This window comes from Seriola aureovittata, chromosome 1 (genome assembly GCF_021018895.1).
Source record: "Seriola aureovittata isolate HTS-2021-v1 ecotype China chromosome 1, ASM2101889v1, whole genome shotgun sequence".
NCBI classification, from domain to species: domain Eukaryota; kingdom Metazoa; phylum Chordata; class Actinopteri; order Carangiformes; family Carangidae; genus Seriola; species Seriola aureovittata.
In genome coordinates, this window is record NC_079364.1 from 11142402 (window position 1) to 11163295 (window position 20894).

The window sequence follows — 20894 nt, forward strand, 5'->3', positions numbered from 1 at the left end:
ACACCTCTCTACTTTTATTTTCTTTTCGATCTGACCTGAGCCTTGGTACATCTACATTTGTACATTTAACCACATATTTCCACACATTTTTTTTCCTTTTCTCCCAATAAAGAGGACAGCCAACCTAGAGGCGTCACAGTAGACCTCTTTTGGCTCAGTTTCTGCTTTCTTTTACTACTAAAACATGGTAATTGGAGCTTAATGTTGATCCACAATGAAGAAATCTGTGTGAGGCACACATTATTCTTTAAATAGACATCAGTGAGGCCTAGGCTGGCGTTTGAGAGTGTCTTCATTTTTTGTAAAAGTTAAAGAAAGATGTCTGTGCACATTGCACACCTGTCATGAGAGCTCTGATCCCAGATGCAGCAGAATAGAAAAAGGCAGGCGAATTGTGCACATCAAAGCCCCAATCAGTAGCTCTGCTGCCAGAGCTGGGATACCACTCTTCACTGTCCCGTTCCTCTCACTAGTCTTTGTTCTCTCGCCACATCCTCCTCAGCACCACCCTTCACAAACGGAATGACTGTTTCAAACCCATTTCACAGCTACCAGCTTGACTAATATTCCTCTGCCATGCGTTCCTCCTCCATTGCAATCCATGTGACATGTCTGTGATCTCTCTCTAAGTTTGTGAGCATGTGGGTGTGAGTATATAAATATGTGTTATGATTTTCAGTGTAGGGCTGTCTGAAAGCACCACTTGTCTACATTCTATAAAGCAGTTTTCTGTCTCGGCCTGTCTGAGCTGCTTCTGATTGATGTGTAAAATTGGACTGTTTTTGCTCCCATATATTCCTGAGGCGGGAGATCTGAGTGGGTTTCGTTTTTCCTTGCCTCCCGAGGCACACAAAGTGTTTCATGTTCTTGTGGGTTGGAGTCAAACGGAGTACTACACATGAAGGCACACACTGCAGGTTGCAGTAGATTGATCTGCTCCTTTTTGCCTGTTTTCTGTGTTCCATCTGTATTTTTGTGTATGTGTCTATGTGTGTTGTGGGGAGTGTAAAGCTTGCTGACTGTGATGAATTGCCACAGCAGTGGAGACAAATTTGGACGTCGAGGAGCGTTGGTTTTGCTCAGAAATTCTTACTGCCTCTCCACTCTGTGTAATGATGAAGAACTACGCACATATCAGCCAGAGGAGGGGTGCAACTGTTGCGAATGAAAAGCACCACAAATGCACACATAGAGGCAGGCAGGCAAGGAAGTGGGCCATGATATATCCACTGTGTGTGTGTGTGTGTGTTTGTGTGTTTGTAGTCCCGGCCTGGCATGGGGTTTGGGTACAACCACCGCCCACACTCCTGGGGACCCTCTGCCCTCAATAGCTTCAGCAATGCGAAGTAAAGGGACCATGTACTGTGGAACTGATTGACAGTTTTTGTAGACGTGCCAAAAACCCACCATGGTGCTGTAAACATACTGTATGCATGAAAGAAGATGAAAACTTCAGTTTGTTGGACCCCATGGTACAGCATGAATGTAGCGGTTGTAGTAAATGGCTCATGAAAGGGTCTCAGATTGAAAGAGATGAGAAGCGCTTGTAGGCATCTGACAGAGGTGACAAGCTTCAGAGGTTGATCGCTGACTGCAATCCCAGTTCACATTAATAACTTTTGAAATAGACCAAACCTGTCTACATCTGTGAATATATAAAACAGATCACACACTCAAACAGTTACTCAAATGAGCGGCTTTTGATTTCACTCAAGTGCAGGAATGGACATTTTACATATTTTGCTGTCAAGATCAATCATTGTCAATTGATCACGACAACCATTATGTACATGTTGATCATGTTGACTTAAAGTGAATACTTGTAGGCCTTTACATCTGAATTGTATGTTATTTATTATTACTTACTTTTTCTTGCCACTGCAAGTACACAGGACGCTTGACCAAACCTAATTTCTTAAATGTTTTTTGCTATTGTGATCAGAGTTCTTACTATGTTGAAAGTTTTTTCCAGACACCTGACTGTATCCTACCCCCATTTACATGCACAGAGCTATGTCAACACCTCTCTGACACTGAACAAAAATTGCAAGTGTGACTAAGGAAGGATTTATAGCGGAGTTGTTGTACCAGACTGCATTAGCTAATCAACTCAGTCAAGGCAGTGTATTTGAATGCAGTATAATCATAATTGGGAGGCTGCACATTTACAACCTGGGACTCTCTTTTAAAAGGAAGCTGGCCTGTCTGGATCTCTGGCAGCATGATTGGCCATTATTGAAGCCTGCCCCAGCTCAGCCCTCTGGCAATATATGCCTCCTGCTAACGAACAACAACAAACTCATTCTGACCCTATTTTCAGTTTGCGTGGCAATGTTCTAGTGTTCTGGATTGCAGTTTTGCCTCTGTTCACCAAAATTGCAAAAATGTGATTGTCATACCCATGTGTGCTTTAATTTGTGTCTGTGCCCAGTTTCACAAAAATGGAGCCCCATGTGTTAATATAGCAACTGATGACATTTTTCCCATTTGGCCCAGTAGAGGGCCTGGTAGTATCACAAGGTCCTACTCTTAGTCATAGAATTAGATTTTTTTTTTTTCCTTTCAGTGTGTTTTATTGTTCCATGGGGAATTGTCAGATAAAATGGAGGAGTGAGAAAAACACACAGAACCTTAATCAGGGCAATGTCCTCCTACCCTTCACTAAATCAGTAGTGGGACCCAGCAGTCACACTGTGGCTGATGGTACAACCAGCCACTGAAGTTGTAACGTTTTTTATACCACATCATACACAAATGAGTCAATCTCATATTGCTTAAAAGTAACACAGTTTATTTGCATGTGAACATACACTCACTTCATTAGGAACACCATACTGATAGTGGGGCCTCTCTTTGTTCCAAAAAACAGCTTTAATTCTTCATGGCATTGGGTTTCATAAGATGTCGGAAATCTTCCTTTGATATTCTGGTCCATGTTGACATGATTGCATCACATAATTTCTGCAGATTTGTCAGATGCACATTCATGCTGCGAGTCTCCCACTCTACCACATCCCAAAGGTGCTCCACTGGATTCAGATCTGGTGACTGGGGAGGCCACTGAAGTACACTGAACTTATTGTCATGTTTATGAAATCAGTTTGAGATGAATTTTGCTTTGTGACATGGTGCATTAGCCTGGTGGAAGTAGCCATTAGAAGATGGTAAATTGTGGACATAAAAGGCTGCACATGGGCAGCACCAATACTCAGATAGGCTGTGGCATTCAAATGATTATTGATTGGTATTAAGGGGCCCAAAGTCTGCCAAGAAAATATTCCCCACACCATTACACCACCACCAACAGTATGGACTGTTGACACAAGACAGGTTGGGTCCATGGATTCATGCTGTTGATGCCAAATTCTGACTCCACCATCTGCTGCCTAAGCAGAAATTGAGATTCGTCAGAATAGGCTTAGTTTTTCAGTCGTCAACTGTCCAGTTTTGGTGAGTCTGTGTCTACTGCAGCCTCAGATTTCTGTTCTCTGGTGCTGACAGGAGTGGAACCTGATGTGGTCTTCTGCTGTTGTGGATTCTGAGATGCTTCTCTGTTCACTAGAGTGGTTATCTGAGTTACTGCAGCCTTTCTATCAGCTCCAACCAGTCCGGCCATTCTCCTCTGACCTCTCTCATTAACAAGGCGTTTCAGTAATAGTATCCAACAACAGTTTTTTACTGTTGTTGGATACTGTTATCTATGAAAATGCCAGGAGATCAGAGTTTCAGAAATACTCAAACCATCTGGCTCAAACAATCATGTCACGGTCAAAGTCACTGAGATCACACTTTTCTTTTCCTCATTTTGATGTTCGTCAACATGAACTGAATTCCTGACCTGCATCTGCAGGATTTTATGCATTGGACTGCTGCTACATGATTGGCTGATAAGCTAATTGCATGAATCAGCAGGTGTGCAGGCGTTCCTAATTAAGTGCTTAGTGAGTGTATAAAGTACCCATATTAATAGTTTTTGAAAAGAATCGTGAGGTTTAAATTAATATCATGTTCCAGTTTTCTCCCCACATTTCACATTCATCCTTTATCTTTCTTTTTGAACATCTCATGTTACAGCACCTCTTTTTCATACTAGTTTGAAGTACATTAAAAACAAACTAAACAGCAAAATGAGATTGATAGACAACATGCACACAACATGCAAACAAAATCCCGCATTCAAATGTAATGAAACCGCCACTGTGGTAGCATCATAGCATGTAGCTTTTAAAACCAGTGTGTCAGTAATGAAAATGTACATCTGTAAGTGACCAGAGTTCAGTGGCAAGCAGCCCTTCACATCTGCATGGTGGCTGACAAAGGCGTACAACTTTATAGGCAGCAGAGGCATTGTTGAAGAGAAAACACCTACACACTCACATTCACATTTGCATGACAACCACAGTATAAACTTTTTATTGACAGTGTGTGTTGTCGCTGAATATTCCCTTATACCTGTTATCTTCTTTCTTTCCCATCCACCGGAGGCTGTTTTCTCTGCAAATCACTAGCCAGGTCCATCATTCTGCCTCAGGTGTCAGGGCCAGGTTTTCAGCTCTACCAACACAGGGCATGATTTACATGTCATATCTGCAAAGCTTTTCCCTTTCTATAATATATTGACATCATGGTAGTTGCCTTCCTTTTACAAAGCATGACCTTGATATTTTGAGTCACAAGTATTCTATACTCAATAAAGTAAATGCTGTGAAACACAATGTTGTCAGGTTTGAGCTTTCCATTCCAGCTTGTCAGTGTACCGTATGTTCCTGTATATGTTACTCCACTACTGCAGCACCCTTTATGATTTTTTTTTTTTTTTAGTCAACTGCAAAATGCATAACTTAAATCGCACAAGATTGCAAACACCAGGGTGCACATTTGCACAGCAGGTTGTCTACAATAACTTGCCAAGTTGCGCATTACTGAATTTGCTTGGAACTAGTTCCATCATATAAAGGACATATATAGGGCTGTAGCCCTTTAATAAAGTGAATATACATATGATAAAGTAGGTGCTTGTTCAAGCCTTTTCATGTGATGTGGTTATAATGTGGTCAGCTATTGTGAGTTCCAAATCAGCAATCAGTATGGAAAACCTAACCACTAAAAGAAACTCCACCTTAACTGATTTTTTTTCTTTACTTCTCCTCTGTCTTCTAACACCCCCTCATCCTTTTTCCTCCTGTGATTTTCAGAGAATGATGAGACAGGTGTGATGGATAGTTTGCTGGAAGCCCTACAGTCAGGAGCCGCATTCAGAGACCGCAGGAAGAGAGCGCCAAGACCCAGAGGTGAGTCTCATATCTTTTACCTTCATTTAAAACCAAACAAAGGTAAACAAAGACACTTAAAGCTCATTAGCCATTTTGTCTGGAAAAAGACTATGGACAATGTTGTAATTCCAGTCAGATGTTAAAAAATCATAATGAATTCTGGTCCCTACCTGCCAACTTGATGCATTTTTTTGTTTTGTTTTTAAAGGCTGAGTGAATTGAATGCATCCTTGGGCTCTCATACCTTGGCTCAAACACTCTCAGTCACTTGCAAAAATGTACTAGCTTGTTGTTTGTACACATGCTTGCTAGCAGCACAATGCCAGAGAATCCTCAGCCTGACAACATTACTACAATTGTTTGATTTTTGGATCCCAGTAAAAGCCAATACACGCCCAGCTATGTTTTTTTTTTGTTTGTTTTGTTTGTTTGTTTGTTTTTCTGGCAGTCTTAAATCCAAACACAGCAATTGAAAAACTGAAAGAACAAACTCATTTTGTGAATCCAAGATGGGATCTGTCAATGTATTGAATGGATTCACAGTTAAACTTTTGGGGCTATTGACAGCTGTATTTCATGTTGATGAATTTCACAGCCACTCCTGGGCTGGTAAATGCTTCCTCATTATCTTTTTGATCCTTTCTATTACTGTATATGTTGGCATTATTTGTTCACTGCCCTCCCTACAGATAACCAGCAGCAGACGATCAGCCCACGCTCCTTCCGCCAGGTTCTCAGGCCTGTTAACCATGGTAAAACAAATCGGAAAAAGCTCACAAAGCTAAAGCCTCAAGCATGCTCACCTCTGTCTTTTATTTGCTATTGGAAATCTGCCTTAAACATCTCTTGCATGCGATGCAAATTCCCACTGACAGTTCATATGTCCTGCTTTATTGTGTGTCCAGTGACCTTTTCAGCTGTTTTTTTTTGTGACCTTGTGTCTTGCCTGGCATTGTGCCTTCTGAAAGTGTGAAAGGGCATTGCTAAAACAGTTTGAGGCAGTGCCATGTGCTGCCTTTGAGAGAGGCAGAGTGGAGATTCTTTGAAAGCAGTGTGTGGGCAGCTCTGGCGGCTCAGTTTGATAAGGCTTCTAAATTGTTCAGTAACTGCAGCACTTTGAGTTCAACCCTATTGTATGCTTTTGAATGCAGTTGCGCTCTTTGACATTTTCTAAACCTTATGTGAAGGAGGCTAGTCAAGTGTCCTAAAATATTGTGGACAGAATAAGTTTCTTTTTGTCTCGAATTTCCCACTGCGGACCCATGAACTGTATTCCTTTGAACAGCGTTGAGGCATGTGCACTCAGGTCAAATATACAGAATAAATGCATGGTACAAATGGACATAAGCCACTTGTAGCTTAGAGCATTTACTGTGTTCTATAGATAGCTAGATAGATATTTACTTTATTCATCCCCTAGGGGTAATTCATGAATGAATGTCACTAAGAAAAGAAACTCCAATTAATATTTTAATGTAAAAAGGGCAAGAGTAAATGTGTTTATCTGTATGACTTCCTGGGAGTGAAGATTGGATGAGATACTAATGACACCAAATTAAATTGTCTTGTAATATTCATAGTTGTGAACAGATATTGTACTTTCAGGTCTCGCTAAAATAAACAATAGCTTTCTTCTCTTGTCAAAGGGTTTCTACAACCATCACTGAGGCACTTTAAAAAAAAGAAAAAAAAAAAAATTACGCTGTAACCGTATTACCTCTTATTACTTGTAATTGGAATCCCAGTGGGCTGGGTACAGGCACACATGAATAAAATTATTCACGCTCAATCCACCCACATCATTGATGGCAATGATAAAGGGCCTTGCTCTGTTGTTCTGGTACGACTTATCTGAAATTAGATTGGAAAGGGACGAGGGGGAGGTAGATATACAGGGTGGGAGGAAAGAGACAGATAGAGGTGGCTGTAACGTAAGAAATGGAGAGAAATGGTGTGAGGATGAAAGATAGAGCCAGTTGGTAATGGTGAAACTAAGGAATAATGTGGTAGAAAAAAAAAATAGCTAGACTCAGATGCTTTTTGATTGTGTGTGTGAGTGTGAGAGACAGTCAGTAAGTATAAGAGAGAACAAGTCAGAAGTATGTCGTATTAACAGGAGATTAGAGGAAAAATAATTTACTTTGCATAAAGAAGCTGGCGCTCAGTGTCCACGTTGTGAAAGGTAAGAAGGTCCTGTAAGGTTGCTGCCCTGGCTGCCCCCTGCTGGCAGCCTCAGATATGGCCTTGTTGACTAATAAAGCTCAAAGCTTTAGTCTGTCACTGCAGGCATCATACTCACTGCCAGCCTCCCAGAGCAAACACAGCTAATTACTTTTCTCTGCCCAGCCCCAGCACCAGCTCAGCCCTCTCAGTGCCCATTCATCTTAATTTCCCCCTCTCTGCCATCTGCCTCCTAAATAACACTCCTCCTCATTTCCCTACCATCCCATATCCCCGCTGTCTTCTTCTATACTCTCATGGTCTGACAATGGCCCTCCCTAAACATAATTGCTTTTTATTGGTATGGAGTCTCTCCACTTCTCCTGCCTTACCCCTTCTCTCCCATTTCCCTTCCCTCCTTCTATCATGAGGAGATCCAGGCCGTAATTGTCCTGGGTTTAGTCCGTGGAGTGAGCGAAACCCACGGGATGCTCTCGGTTTAGTTGTGAGGTGATGAAGTTTAGTCGGCAGCACAAGCACTTAAACAGCTGCTTTCACTTTCACACCACCCTACAACCTCTGTTTCTCACAGTTTTAAATACCCTTTAATAATTGATCTCAGGGGTGTTGATACACTTCAGTGGAGCAGGGAAGAGAATTAAAACAGAAACATCTGCACCAGAAGATACTGTAATTAGTGATGAAGGGGAGATATTTGAATGGTCGATCTGAACATGCATGATGCCATTAAGCTTTTGCACCAAGGGAGATTTAAGTGCCCCAGTCTGTTGTCTGCAGAAACAAATCAGATGGCCGATAGATGTGCTCCCCATCAAGAGACTTTGAGACTGTGGAGTAGTTCGATTATGGCTATAATGCTTCATAGTCATGATGAGTGTGATTGCCTCGCAATAGAAAAGAGGATTAAAAGATTCCTTGCAATCTATTCCACTGTTTGCTGCTCACCAAGTGGGAGCATATTGTTTCTTCCATTCATCTCCTCACACCCTGCCTTCCTTCCTGCTCTCCTCCTTTTGTACTCTTTGGTTTGAGTTAAGGTCCTGGTCCTGAGTTCCCAGCATTTTTCTCAGCTTCCTCTGTCTCTCATCTCCTCTCCTCCCCTACCCTAAATTGGCTCAGCACACTTTAACATGAGCCAGCAGCTTAGGTGTTTAGCTTGGTCTGCAGTCTCCCCTCAGCACACATATACACATACACATAAAAGTGCACAGACACACCCGTAGACTTCAGGGGATGAAGGTAAGCAGGCTTTGTGGGGGCTGTGGTCTGGGTTAGGATAAGGCTGCGGGGCTCTGGGGCTCCTCGACCGTCTAAATTGGATTGGACTCCACAGAATGATGGATCGATGGTGGTTAGCCACACAGGTGTAAGAGACTTATTGAATCTGTAAAGCGGCCATAGCTTTTTTTTTTACTCTGTCCTTCTGAAAACATCTCTCCAGGTACTGACCGGTCATTTCAGCCTTCTTTGCAAGCCCTCATCACAGCCTCGCTGACTTCCAAGCTTGCGTGCGGACGTACATGTAGAGGGCAATCACATAACTTCTTTTTTTTTTCTTTTAAATCGTTGTGTTTGACAGAGAGCAAGAGCCTCCAAGTGAGTACGACAGCAGAAGCCAAAGGTGCATTAAAAGTGTGTGCTTTAATGCTCTTGTCCTGGAATGATCCAATATGAAGAGAGCGTGGGGAGGGAGAGAATCTATGAAGAGATAAATGGTCTCTGTCTTTAGGAGCAATTACTTCAGATGTCTTTAGTGACACCCGGCCTAACAATTATCATGTGTGATATAGCTCTGAACTAGAGCTTGAAATTGATGTAAAGGTCACTTCATGAAGTTGGTAAACCCCTTTACCAAATGGAAACAGGAGTTATTTTTCCTTCCTTAGACTTGAAATGGTTAAGGTTTACGGCCTAAAAGCAAGCCTCTGGTTATTGGAGATCTTGTGTGCCGTGCCTTTTGAGTCAACTTTATGACCCTTTTTTTTCTTTTTTCTTTTTTTTTTTTGCTGAATTTACGTTTCTGTATATAATGTGGGATCCTTGGTTCATGCAAGCAGCTATTCAGTGCTGACTTTAAATGGCTTGGGTATAGGTGCAAAAGGTAGTAGGAGATGACTAATAGGCTTAATTTGAGACTCAACCCACGGTGTCTTTCAGAGGTTTGTGCAGCAGAAAATCATTAAGATGAAACTGGGGAGGGTGTGAAGTTGAAATGAAAGTCAAAAAAAAGTAGGATAAAAAAAGGAAGTTTGTTTCCTCCCAACTTTGTGTGTTCTTTGTGATCACATGTGAGACATTTGTGAAAAACTAGCAGTTAGAATCATTCACTGCAGCTTCCTGAGGCTGGAATCTTCTGTTGGATGCTTGCCTTTTTGATTGGGCCTCTTATAGACTGATATGTGAATTCCACTGCAGGCTACTGTATCTTGCAGATTGCATGTGTGTTTTTTCTTTCCTTTTTCACATATCTGTCTCTTCATATCAGTGTCAATTATGGGAGAAAGCTTCCCATCCTTCCAGAGTTTTTTTTTTTTTTTTCTAACTTTTTGACTTTGTTTTGTCTCTTGTTTTATCTCCTCCCTGGCCTTAGTGCTTTTCCCCCAGACATGACATAAGCAGAAAAAGAAGCAGTTATTAAATCATTTGAGTGCGCTCAACACAAAAATAGGAGCACAGACGCTCTCTTCCCTAGATATATTTTAATTAATGCGACACGTCATTGTTTCAAAAGTAGCCGTAGAAGTTACTGATTTATCTGCATTTGGTCATAATATATCTTCCACACATCACATATGCCCTGTGCACTTTTCATTAAAATGACAGATTATTGCTTCTGTTCCTGAACACGGAGTTCACTCCCCCACTTTCACACATACACGCTTGTGCATACATTGTCAGCTTAAAGCCTGCGTTTTAATGATGTGCAGACAGAAGGTTAAAGGCCACTTCTGGGTCGGGGCATTTGTCGTAGACAGGTGTACTGCTCCCTGTTTTCATGTCCACAATCATTTGACCACTTGGAGTCACAGTGTCTCTCTTATCACCACACTTGATTGGTGGTTTAGATGTTTTACTGTTCTTGTAGACAAAGGCAGTTCCAGATGGGGAAGTGCACCATGACCTGCCTTTGTCTGTCTGTCTGTCTGAAGTGCTGCACTTGGTGTGTGTGTGTGTGTGTGTGTGTGTGTGTGTGTGTGTGTGTGTGTGTGTGTGTGTGTGTGTGTGTGTGTGTGTGTGTGTGTGTGTGTGTGTGTGTGTGTGTGTGTGCGTGCGCATGTGTGCGTGGGCACACATGCATCGAACAGATGGAGCAAGAGGGCACCTTAACAAAGTGGCTAGTGTAATTAGGTCCAGCCTGTGCAGTGAGACTTGTGGAATAGTAATTGACGGTTGTAGAGAGCAATGAAGGAAGGGTTTTTTTTTCCAAAACCTTTTATTCAGGTTTCACTGAGAACAATGCTCTCTTTTCCTGGAATTCCCTGCTGTAGCTACGCTTACACAGTTAGACTTAGTCACGCATGGAAGCTGCCTAGTAGAATACTGTCTGATCTATTGGCATTTTTGAGTAGCTGGTGATTTATGGTCCTAGATTTATTATACTTGTCTGGTGATTGAACCAAAGACTTCTAGACATAAGACCTCCTCTCTAATCTTTAGGCCAGAAGCAGCACCTAGTGTCTTAACTGGGATAACTGAATGGCATTTATTTGCAAAGATACCATATACCCTATGTGCGATACAGACAGTAATAAACATGAAATATGTTTCTGTCTGAAAACTGTTGGTTATAGATTATGGTTGTCCATTTGGCATGCCACAGAATTTGATCATGAAGCTGTTTACTTGTGTTGTTGCCTTAGAAGTGAGAACATGGATAATGAAAAATAGCTTTAAATGGCTCCCACTTGTGCTGTTATTGAAGTCCTGCCTCCTGAATATTCACAGGCCCTTTTCAATGAAACGCTGTGAATTTTGATGCAAACACATATCAACTAAAATGAATAGCGACTGTATAAGCTTAAACTAAGAGGGCAAGCTTGAAGCACCTCTAGCAAATATACCCTTATTCATAGAATTTTAAGCTCTGTAATCCATACCCAATCCAAAATGTAAGTAGATGAGAAAGTGAAATAGTGAGCCGTGTTTTGACTTGACTGGTTGGAGAGGTCAGTGTAATGGATAAGAGTAGAGTGGACACACATGTATGTACACACACACACACACACGGACACGGACACCAAGCTTAACTGTTCCCACTCAGTCTCAAATAGAAAACAGATGATAACGAACCCCTCTGCACTCTGGTCCATGTCACTTCGCTGTACATCCCATATTTTTAGCGAAGTCCTAAGCCGATCAGTCTCCTCAGATAACCACGTTTAGCTGGATTATGAGGAAGCTGGACTGTAATAAAGGCTCTGGATCGTGAAATAGAAAGTGGTGTTCAGCATGTCGAGCCAAGGACCCTAATCAGCCCATTCACACTAGCTCAGGCCCCTAAAAGCAGGTGAAGCTGCTAACCTGGGATTGCTATTCAAACGGCTTCTGAGATCCTCCCCAGCTTTGCCTGCCTTGATACACAGAGGGAACAGAGGCAGAAAAGCTAATGGGCAAAAAGTTTGAAGATTTATTCCGGATTTAGTTTAAATACACATCTGAATTTTTTATTGGTCTCAAAAGACTGTATTTCAGTTTTTAACCCTTTCAGATCTCTAATATGTTATTGTTTATTTCCTCTCTCTCTCTCTCTCTCTCTCTCTTGCTTGGTCCCTCCTGTTCTTCATCCCTTTCTCATGAACCTGTTATGTACATTGATTGAGACTAAGCTCTTACATAGTACTCTAATTAATAATGCAGTGCGAAATGAAGTCATTTTCACCCTAGCTTTGTGCTAATTAAATTTTACAGCAGCCTTATCGCCCAGCCACACACATTCCTGGTCCTCCCACATTTACCAACGCCAGCAGCCATATCACATAGCCGTCAGGGAGAGAAAGAGCTAGGGAGATGATTATATGAACTTCTGTTGTTATGGGAGGGGATTGAGTGCTATCTCCCCTTTCTATCTATGCCCACTACAAAGGGCGGTGCTTGACTTATATCTCTGTGGTAATACCTTTGGTAAAGAAGTGCTAGAATTTCTCCCCACTCATCTCAAAGTATTTCTTCCATCTTGTCAAACATTTGTGCTATTCCTTTATTTGTTTATCTTTTCAGCAGGCTAGCTCTCTTTTTTTGTGCTTCAAGCTAACATTTGCAACTGGTCACACTGTGGGCCTTGGCAGAAAGAGCCACATCTCTGTTTGCGTGTGTTGCTATGGTTGCCAGTAAGCTGTCTTGACTCAGAGGTAAAGAAGAGAATTTAGGTAGGAATGATGAAAGGGGATAATGTACGATTTAAAATTCCTCTCACCTTCCTGCAGTAACCAATCTATAAACAGTCCCATATCCAGGTATCAGTCTCTGGTACACCATACAGAAATACGAACAAACACCAAGGCTCCTGTTGTTGATGATTCCCAGGACCACTTTAATCTGTGGTGATAAAATGATCTCATTCTTCCAAACTGTCTCATCTCTCTGTTGCTCTCTCTGGCTGTCATTTCTGCTGCCACTCTGCCTGCTATGTGTCTCCTCGCTGATCCAGAAGCTCTAAGTGCAGCGACAGGAGTTTCCACACCGACAGAGCTGGAAGGCCAGCCCTCAGGCAGCAGGATCTGTTTGATGCTGGATTTCACTTAGAGAGCGGGATTTGGGCTTTGCTGATCGGCTATTATACCACCCTTTTATGCCCATACACTCACTCATTCCCACATTTGACTGTCAGCACACACACACACACGCACACACACGCACACACACACACACACACGCACATACACATATCCTCTTGTAGATACTCAGCCTTGAGGCACAGGGCCATGTACTGTATGCGTCTCTGGCCTCTGGGCTAAAGAGCTTCATTTGTCTGGCACTAGCTTTGATTAGCATCCTCAGGGGTACAAATTAGCAAACAAGCTCAAGTGATCCTATGAAGGAGTACTCACTCTGGGACTTTCAGCAGATATATGAACACTTCACAAGCATGTGATTTTGCCTGCCATTCAGGAGATGACAGTTTTACCTTAAATCAACTTTTGTTGAAGTTTATTTAGTGCAGATACTGTCCAAGTGAGCATGGGAAAACAATGGCATTGGAGTGTTACAAGGTTGGGTACAAACTATTTTTTTTTTTTTTTTTTGTCACTCAGTAATGCAAACACACATGCACATGCATTTACTCGTTATCTCTATCTCGTATTTGTTTTTTTATGCGCTTGTGAACACGTGTGTCAGATTACTCTAGCACATACATCTGAGTATGAATGAGTTCACTCACTGGTTCAGCAAGGGCATTAATGTGTGGAGATGTAGCTTGTGCATGTGCTTTGTCCGCGACTCTTTTTCATTCAGGTGAAAATTCCTAGAGCTGCTGCCTGCTCTATAATAACCATACTTGACATTTCCCTCTCCTCCAGCCTGCGGAGACTAGCAGATGCTTTCCATTCCAGTTGAACCCATTAAGGCCTTCTCTTCTCTACTGCATCCACTGGCCTGTCCTTTGGCAGGGCCCTTCTGAATGTCAAAACTCACTGTTTAGCATCACAATAAAGCAGATATGAGGCAGAGGAGTAAAGGAAAGGAAATAGCTGCTGGCTGGCAAAGGGCATGAACAAAGAGATTATTTAAAATAGCCTGCCACTGGTCACTCAGTACCTGTATAGCCAGGCCATTCGTTCTCTGTTTATGAAACGTCTAGTTACTGTACTGTGGTTCTGCATCAAAGGTACCCTATGTAAGAATGTGAAGCAATTTACATGTATTAATTGCTTTTTTTTTTATATTCCCAATGTGTAAACAGATTGTAATGTAACTTAAAAATGAGACCTTCCCCCAATTTCTCAGTTGACTATAACAGACTGTGGACTGATTTCTATGTAAAAGACTCTTTCCAAGAAAATCCAAATGATGTGATGTTTTGCTCGCTTTCAAGTACCTTGCCTCAGTGCTTGTCACGCCTACAACAGTGTGCAACATTAACCAACTCTTAGCTTATAGATTGAGTCCGCTAACATTAACAAATGACTAGGTTCCAGCACGACACAGACTCCAGCATAGACTTCACATAATTGTATGGCTGTCGGTGTTATATTGAGTTATAACCAACATGTCTGATGTATATAGTGGTCTGTGTAATTATAGTGTGGTGTTGTGGCAGTTTGATAAAGATTAAAACAGCGAACGGCAATGCGTAATGGCACACCGCTTTGGCACGGCACTCTTTAACAGCCGCACAATGCCGAAAGTAGTACAATTATGTCAGGATGTGCCCTTTAAAATAAGAGTGAAATACCATAGACCAACAAAAACCTGGTTGGAAATCAATTGCGGCTCAGATGGGCGCGGTGCGCTTCAGAGCATGCCGTGGGCATCAAAGCTGCCATGCCGCCACCAGTAGATGTTCCTTCCATGCACTCGCCATTACATTGCTACCAGTCTCAATTAATCACATTCAAAATCCACATGGTGTGGCAGCAATGGAAAGGTAGAGTGCTCTTTCCCAGTCTAGCCAATACACCATTGTCTTGGCCAGGGCTTAGAATTCTTGTGCCTACTTATGGAGTGCGAGCATGAGCAACAGGATGCTGACGTAACTTCACTTAATGGCAACCCATATCATTAATAACAAGGGATTTTTTGAATGTTAATTATAGAACGTTCAATATTCAGAGTGTTGACTTTACTTCATCAAGTGACAGAACTTATTTGAAATAGCATAGATTACTATGCAGGCAAATATTTAATTTTGCAGAGCAGCTGACATTTACGTTGAACTATAAAGAGATCAATGCCAAAATATGTTATTCTTTTTGTTGTTTTGTTTATATTTGATCTTCTCCTGTATCATACTGCAGACTTGCTTGTTCAGTGGCTTAACCTGAGGTTCTAAAGTTGTTTTTTCTGCAATGCTGTATTACTGTTCTAACAAGATAGCAGGCCAATTATGACATATTGCTTGCTAGAACCAGACTCTCTTTTTAGCACTGCCACAGCTGTTTTCATAGCCGTTCCACCTGCTGTTGGAAAAAAGAGTTACCTGCCCCTCTTCTTTAAATTATATAAAAATTATATAAAAATATCGTCTTTTTTTTACATTTAATTTACATCCAGTGTTACTAATGAAGTCGAAATTATAGGGGTCAGTGAGGCATATTTTGTAAAAAATAAATAAATAATAGTAATTACCCTTAATTAATAAATCCAATTAGAGCCCAGTGGGAATTGGGGTCAGAATGTCTAGCAAATTCAACTGAAAAAATTGAATGACAGATTATAATGAATAATTTAGGGATTTATACAATAATCTTTGGAAAACTAAATGATAGAATAATTGATTACTTTAAATCTTAATGTTTTTTGATAAATGGAAAACTAATGAAATAATCTTGACCAGTGGACTTGATTGTTTTGGTTTTCAGGCTGTAGTGTCTGTGGTTAGTCTTGATTTGTGTACAAACCTGATTATTTTTCTAAACGGGGAGGTAATTAGCCTGGCTAGTTTGAATGGTAATTACAATGTCAGACAAAGAGAAAAGAGGCTGTCTGAATGTATTTCACAGATAGTTCTCTGTTTGTCCACACAGGCTGTCACACACAGATACTAACACTTGCGCACACACAGATTCTATTCAGCATGCAGGGACATCTCTATCCAGGCATAATTATTTATAAAAATGGTTTTGATATAACATTTGCAAGCTAAAATAATTGTCTCTTCAGTATAAAATTTTCTGGTACATGCAAGGACACAGAGAAGGTGGAGCATGGATATCGGGATGATGCTGCCTGAATTGGCTTTACTGTTTTGTGTACCTCATTACTCTCAATTGAAGTTCTGTTCATAATGCTATTTCTGCTGTTGTTACATATACAGGGAGCATCTAAATACTGCCAGAACTAACTCATTTAATTTTCTTGAAAAGCAAAAATAAAGACAACATGCCTATGTGGCTGTTTCCCCACTTAAATGTTGCCTCATATACTTTGCTCATTTTTAATAAGCCTGTGGAGGCCTTCTACCTTCTTTCATTCACTTAAAAGTGAGAGTTGGAAGGTTTGCCTTTTTTTTTTAGCTAACATTACAGAATAAGAGAAAACTGCTTTGCAATTATTAATAGCCAAAGTAATCATGTTTACACTCTTTCAGGGCTAGAGAGGGAAAATTGAAACAAGCAAAAAGGGAAATGTTTTGTTTTTTTTTCGAAATCACAAAATATAATCTAGTGTTACTGAATAGAAGAAGATTACTGAGGCTGTTTTTTACAAACTCCACTGACATGACAAACACAGAAGAAGATGCTGGCAACACAAGCTGGCCTGTTAAAGTTCTTGCAGTGCCCATGTGGTATCTCTGTAGACATTGTTGCCTCAACATTTTACATTTTTGATGAAGTGCACATCATTGCATCAGAGTCTATGGCATAGCTGCAGCTGCTATGTATGTAGGCCCCATTGCTATAACATAATTCCCAAGTAGAAATCTTGCTTTACTGCTTTACACCAACCTTAAAATCTTTTCGGAATCATTGAGCATCATGTCTGCAGGAGTGAGCCTTGGCTTCTCAACTCTATGACTTAGATTAGACTACAGTGGAAAGCACTGTAAAGCCAGCACACACACATATACAGTGAGGTGGCCCTTGGATAACATCTGCCCTTGTTTTTCTCTCCTTCCTACATAGACAAAGTGTAAGACTGGCCAGCGCGCATGGGCTGTGTAGAGTCTGAGAGGGTTAATGAACAAGGCTTATCCACCTAGGAAGGTTTTAGAGAGAAGAGGCTTGCTGTCTGTAAATCATCCATCAACCTCTCCAGCGAGCTGAGGCTGAGCTCTGACAATGGAAGGTGTTTGGGCTACAGCAGAGGGGACATGATTTATCAGGGGAGGTGAGTGATTATGTGAAGCCTCTGTACGTGACCGAGACGGGCAGAACTAAAAGATGATCCCATATCGTTTCATGAAACATGCAAAGAATAGTCCATGGGTACCAGTGAAAAATAGCCACATAAAGACACTACGAATAAATGAACTGTCGCTGTGTTTAAGTTTGAATAGAGTACACTGTAAGGGGTTCAACTTCAAAAGGGACTGTTTCTTCTAAAATATATATAATATAGCCCACGAGAGCTAAAGCTGTTCTTGATGGCTTGATGTCATTTTCTGGCTAATTACTATAATCATTGGCCCTCTAGCTTGTTACTCTTCTGTGTCACTTTTGAAAAACATCTTGCTAGGAAAGAAAATGACAAAATGTAGCACTTTTTCCTATTTTAATGGATAATTATCTGTCTCAGGTGTTAGAGAGGGGAAAATGATGAGCACCAAAATAGATCAGGGAAAGAGAATAGTCTCTGATCTTCTCCTGGCAGTGTAGTGGAATCAAATAATGAAACACTTAATGTTAAACCGTTGCTCTTTTCATGTGCAAATTCAACTTCACACATTGACAGTTCACACCGACTCTAGATGATTGGTTTGGATCTTACTTATGTCATCTTTTTTTATTAGATGTAAGTCATTAACTTTTGTTTTGTCCCAGTTCCCAAGACTGAAGGATTCATACTTGGATGAAAGGGGGTAAAGGAGTTGACATCTGCTTTAGTAGGCTTAAATGATCTACTTTGAAGATCCAAACAGAGATAAATAAATATCAACAAACAATATTACAGACCAACTCACCTCTGTTACAGCTTTATCAAGTTTTCAGTGCTGCTTGATAGACACCTCAGAGGCTGAGAGAGAGGGAGCGAGAGAGATGCATGGAGGTGTACCTTCCTGCAGACTGTTTGTGTATAAAGCACATTTCTTTATGGAACCTTTCTCAACTTAAGCCCTAGCTGTTCCCCTAGTTTGTCAAATGGAGGAGGAGCAGTATTGTGCATTTTAGCTTTTACCCCTCCGGTTCTAGACATAGCCTTAGGCCTCTTAGGCCTGGTGGGTACTACACGATTGTCTAAACCTCAAACCGCTGTATTGCTCTCGCCAACATATGTGATCACACTATATAATGCAACTCAGTGATAGAAATGGGCTTTTGAATTAATTGAGAGGTCCGGGGAGTAGCTACATCAGTTCTTTATTGTTGCATTTTGTTTTTTAATAATACATCTGGTATTGTAATTTAGTTTTTTCCACCTGTGTTCTACAGGACTTTGCATTGGCATCAGCACAAAGAACATGTCATGTCATGTATCCCATACTGCAACTTGGCTGTGTATCTTGCGTAGCATATTTGAAAATATCACGATGAAGGACTCGAACAGAACTGAGGTGCTCACACTTAAATGGCTGAAGTGTGTGATGTGGGAGAGTGATCTCATCAATTCGTCAAGGACTGATGAATCCTGGATTTTGTCATATAGCGTACAGTTGTCCTTAGATCAGGCGTAAAATAGGTACATCGGGGAAGCTATGGTGTATTCTCAGCATTACTTGTCTTCAATAATGTATATTTGTGTGATGTACTGATAATGTAAAGTTCATCTTCCATTCATTACATTGGTGTGGCGCCAGGATTCTCAGATATCTCAAATCTTAGCAGATAAAATTGAAACAGTCTTCATGGCTAGATTCCACCAGGCCTAAGTGGTAAAATAGGTCTTTTGCAATTTGTATGTACTGGCCCTTCAAGACGGGTTACAGCACAATTCTTTTGAGTAAAGCTGTCGTGACCTTTTGCTTTGTGATTTGGTTCTGTACTGCATTGCTGATAGGTTCTTCTGGGTAGCAATAGAGGAACGAGACAGAAAGTGAAAAGAAGAAGGGAGGGACCGGGCTGCTGAGCTCAAAGTAAAAACGAATGGAGTAAACAATGTTAATAGACAGGTGTCTATTTCTCTCTTTTTTTGTCACTCTTCCCCCTCTCCCTGTAGCTTTCTCTGTCTCGCTCCTTCTCAACTGATGAAATTGCCAATGATTTATAACAAATGTCAGTAGCAGGCGCAGCAGACTGTTGTTTTGTCCCTGTCAGAGCGAAGTAGAGCCTGAGGTAGGCAGCTTTGCTTATCAATCAACGCCTCTCTCCTCTCTTCCAATACCATTTTCAGTACAAAGCTTACTAGATCACCAGCTCTCCAAACCCAGGGCCAAAATGGTTGTCATGGAGATAATAACGTATGGTTGCAGAGAAGCTGAAGCAAACAGGAAGTGACACTAAACCTTTAAGGTATCGACCTGTTGGTAGCAGACCTCTGTTTCATACACAGATTGTTCTGTGAGAGCGATGCCTTATTGGTGCCTGTCCGGCTACTCAAGGTGCCAAAGCCAACCGCTCCACATTCAAGTGCCCCGCCTCCTCCCAAACTACATCTACTGAAGTGTAGCTATGCATGAGTAATAGAAAACAAACACAGTAAGAAGTCAGATTGCCTGAGTAACTCTTTATTTCTTAATTCCCCGATGAGCAGATTTCACAGGTGGCCTATGTTTCCATTCATACTATTATATACAGACAGGCTTGCCTTTCTGCTCTAATAACCACGCAGCCACTGATTCAAAGTAACTGAACTTTGTTGATTATTTGAAGATTTGCAAGGAAGAGCCGTGCTTAATTATCTATCATTTACAAACCCTTAACATGGCATTTATAGACACCAATTTACTTGTTTTTCTTCCATAATAATTCAAACCCTATTGTTGGTTTATGATAAGGTCTCTCGCCTTAATTACAGATGTATTTGAAAGGTCTTTTCCTTGAAAGCACTAATTATTTGGGCTGTTTTGTCCGACAGAAGACAGAAGGGTGAGCTTGGTGTCATTTGTTCTTAGCCACTAAAGTAAGGCTCACACAGGATGAAAACAGCAGCAAGTGACCTGAACTACAAAATGCTGTGAACCGTGAGAGGCTTTCAACTGTGTTTTGAGGAAGAAATAGAAACCTCTCATTCTGTGGTGTACAGATAACTATCTTCAGTTAAATGTGAAAAAAGAGAGTGAGCATTGATTGTAAATGTAAGAAGTCTGTCATTCCTTTTAATTCATGTTCATGGTTAACTACAGGTATTTAAGTGTTTTTAAACATCTGAGCAGCATCTTTACCAACAAAATGCCTGCAGAAAATTATTTCAATTAAATTTCCTTTTTTATTTTCCAAAACATCATATAAACCTTTTATATGTACATGTTGTGTTCCTTCCAAATATTATTAATCTTATTGACAGTTCTTCTTAAAAAAGTTGTGCTCATAATAAATCAAAAAGCGATCAGTTGATTAAATTATTCATGGGAATAAATAATTTATGTAAATGCAGCTATTGCTATATTTTTGTTGCATAAAAATACTCTGAAGCTCAAGTATGTGACTTAGATTTGATGCATTGTAGCCCAAACATGTACAAAGT

General features: G+C 40.9%; 1 protein-coding gene across 2 annotated transcripts in view; it reads left to right on the top strand.

Annotated features, from left to right (window-relative positions):
- The window catches only part of LOC130171604 (protein diaphanous homolog 3-like), a 161429-nt gene that overhangs the window by 108457 nt on the left and 32078 nt on the right, over positions 1 to 20894 (top strand). For both annotated transcript variants that reach the window (XM_056379666.1, XM_056379672.1), the window contains 2 exons: positions 5196 to 5291; positions 5963 to 6025. In XM_056379666.1, the coding sequence (XP_056235641.1) occupies positions 5196 to 5291; positions 5963 to 6025 (159 nt within the window). The remainder of the gene's footprint in view (positions 1 to 5195; positions 5292 to 5962; positions 6026 to 20894) is intronic.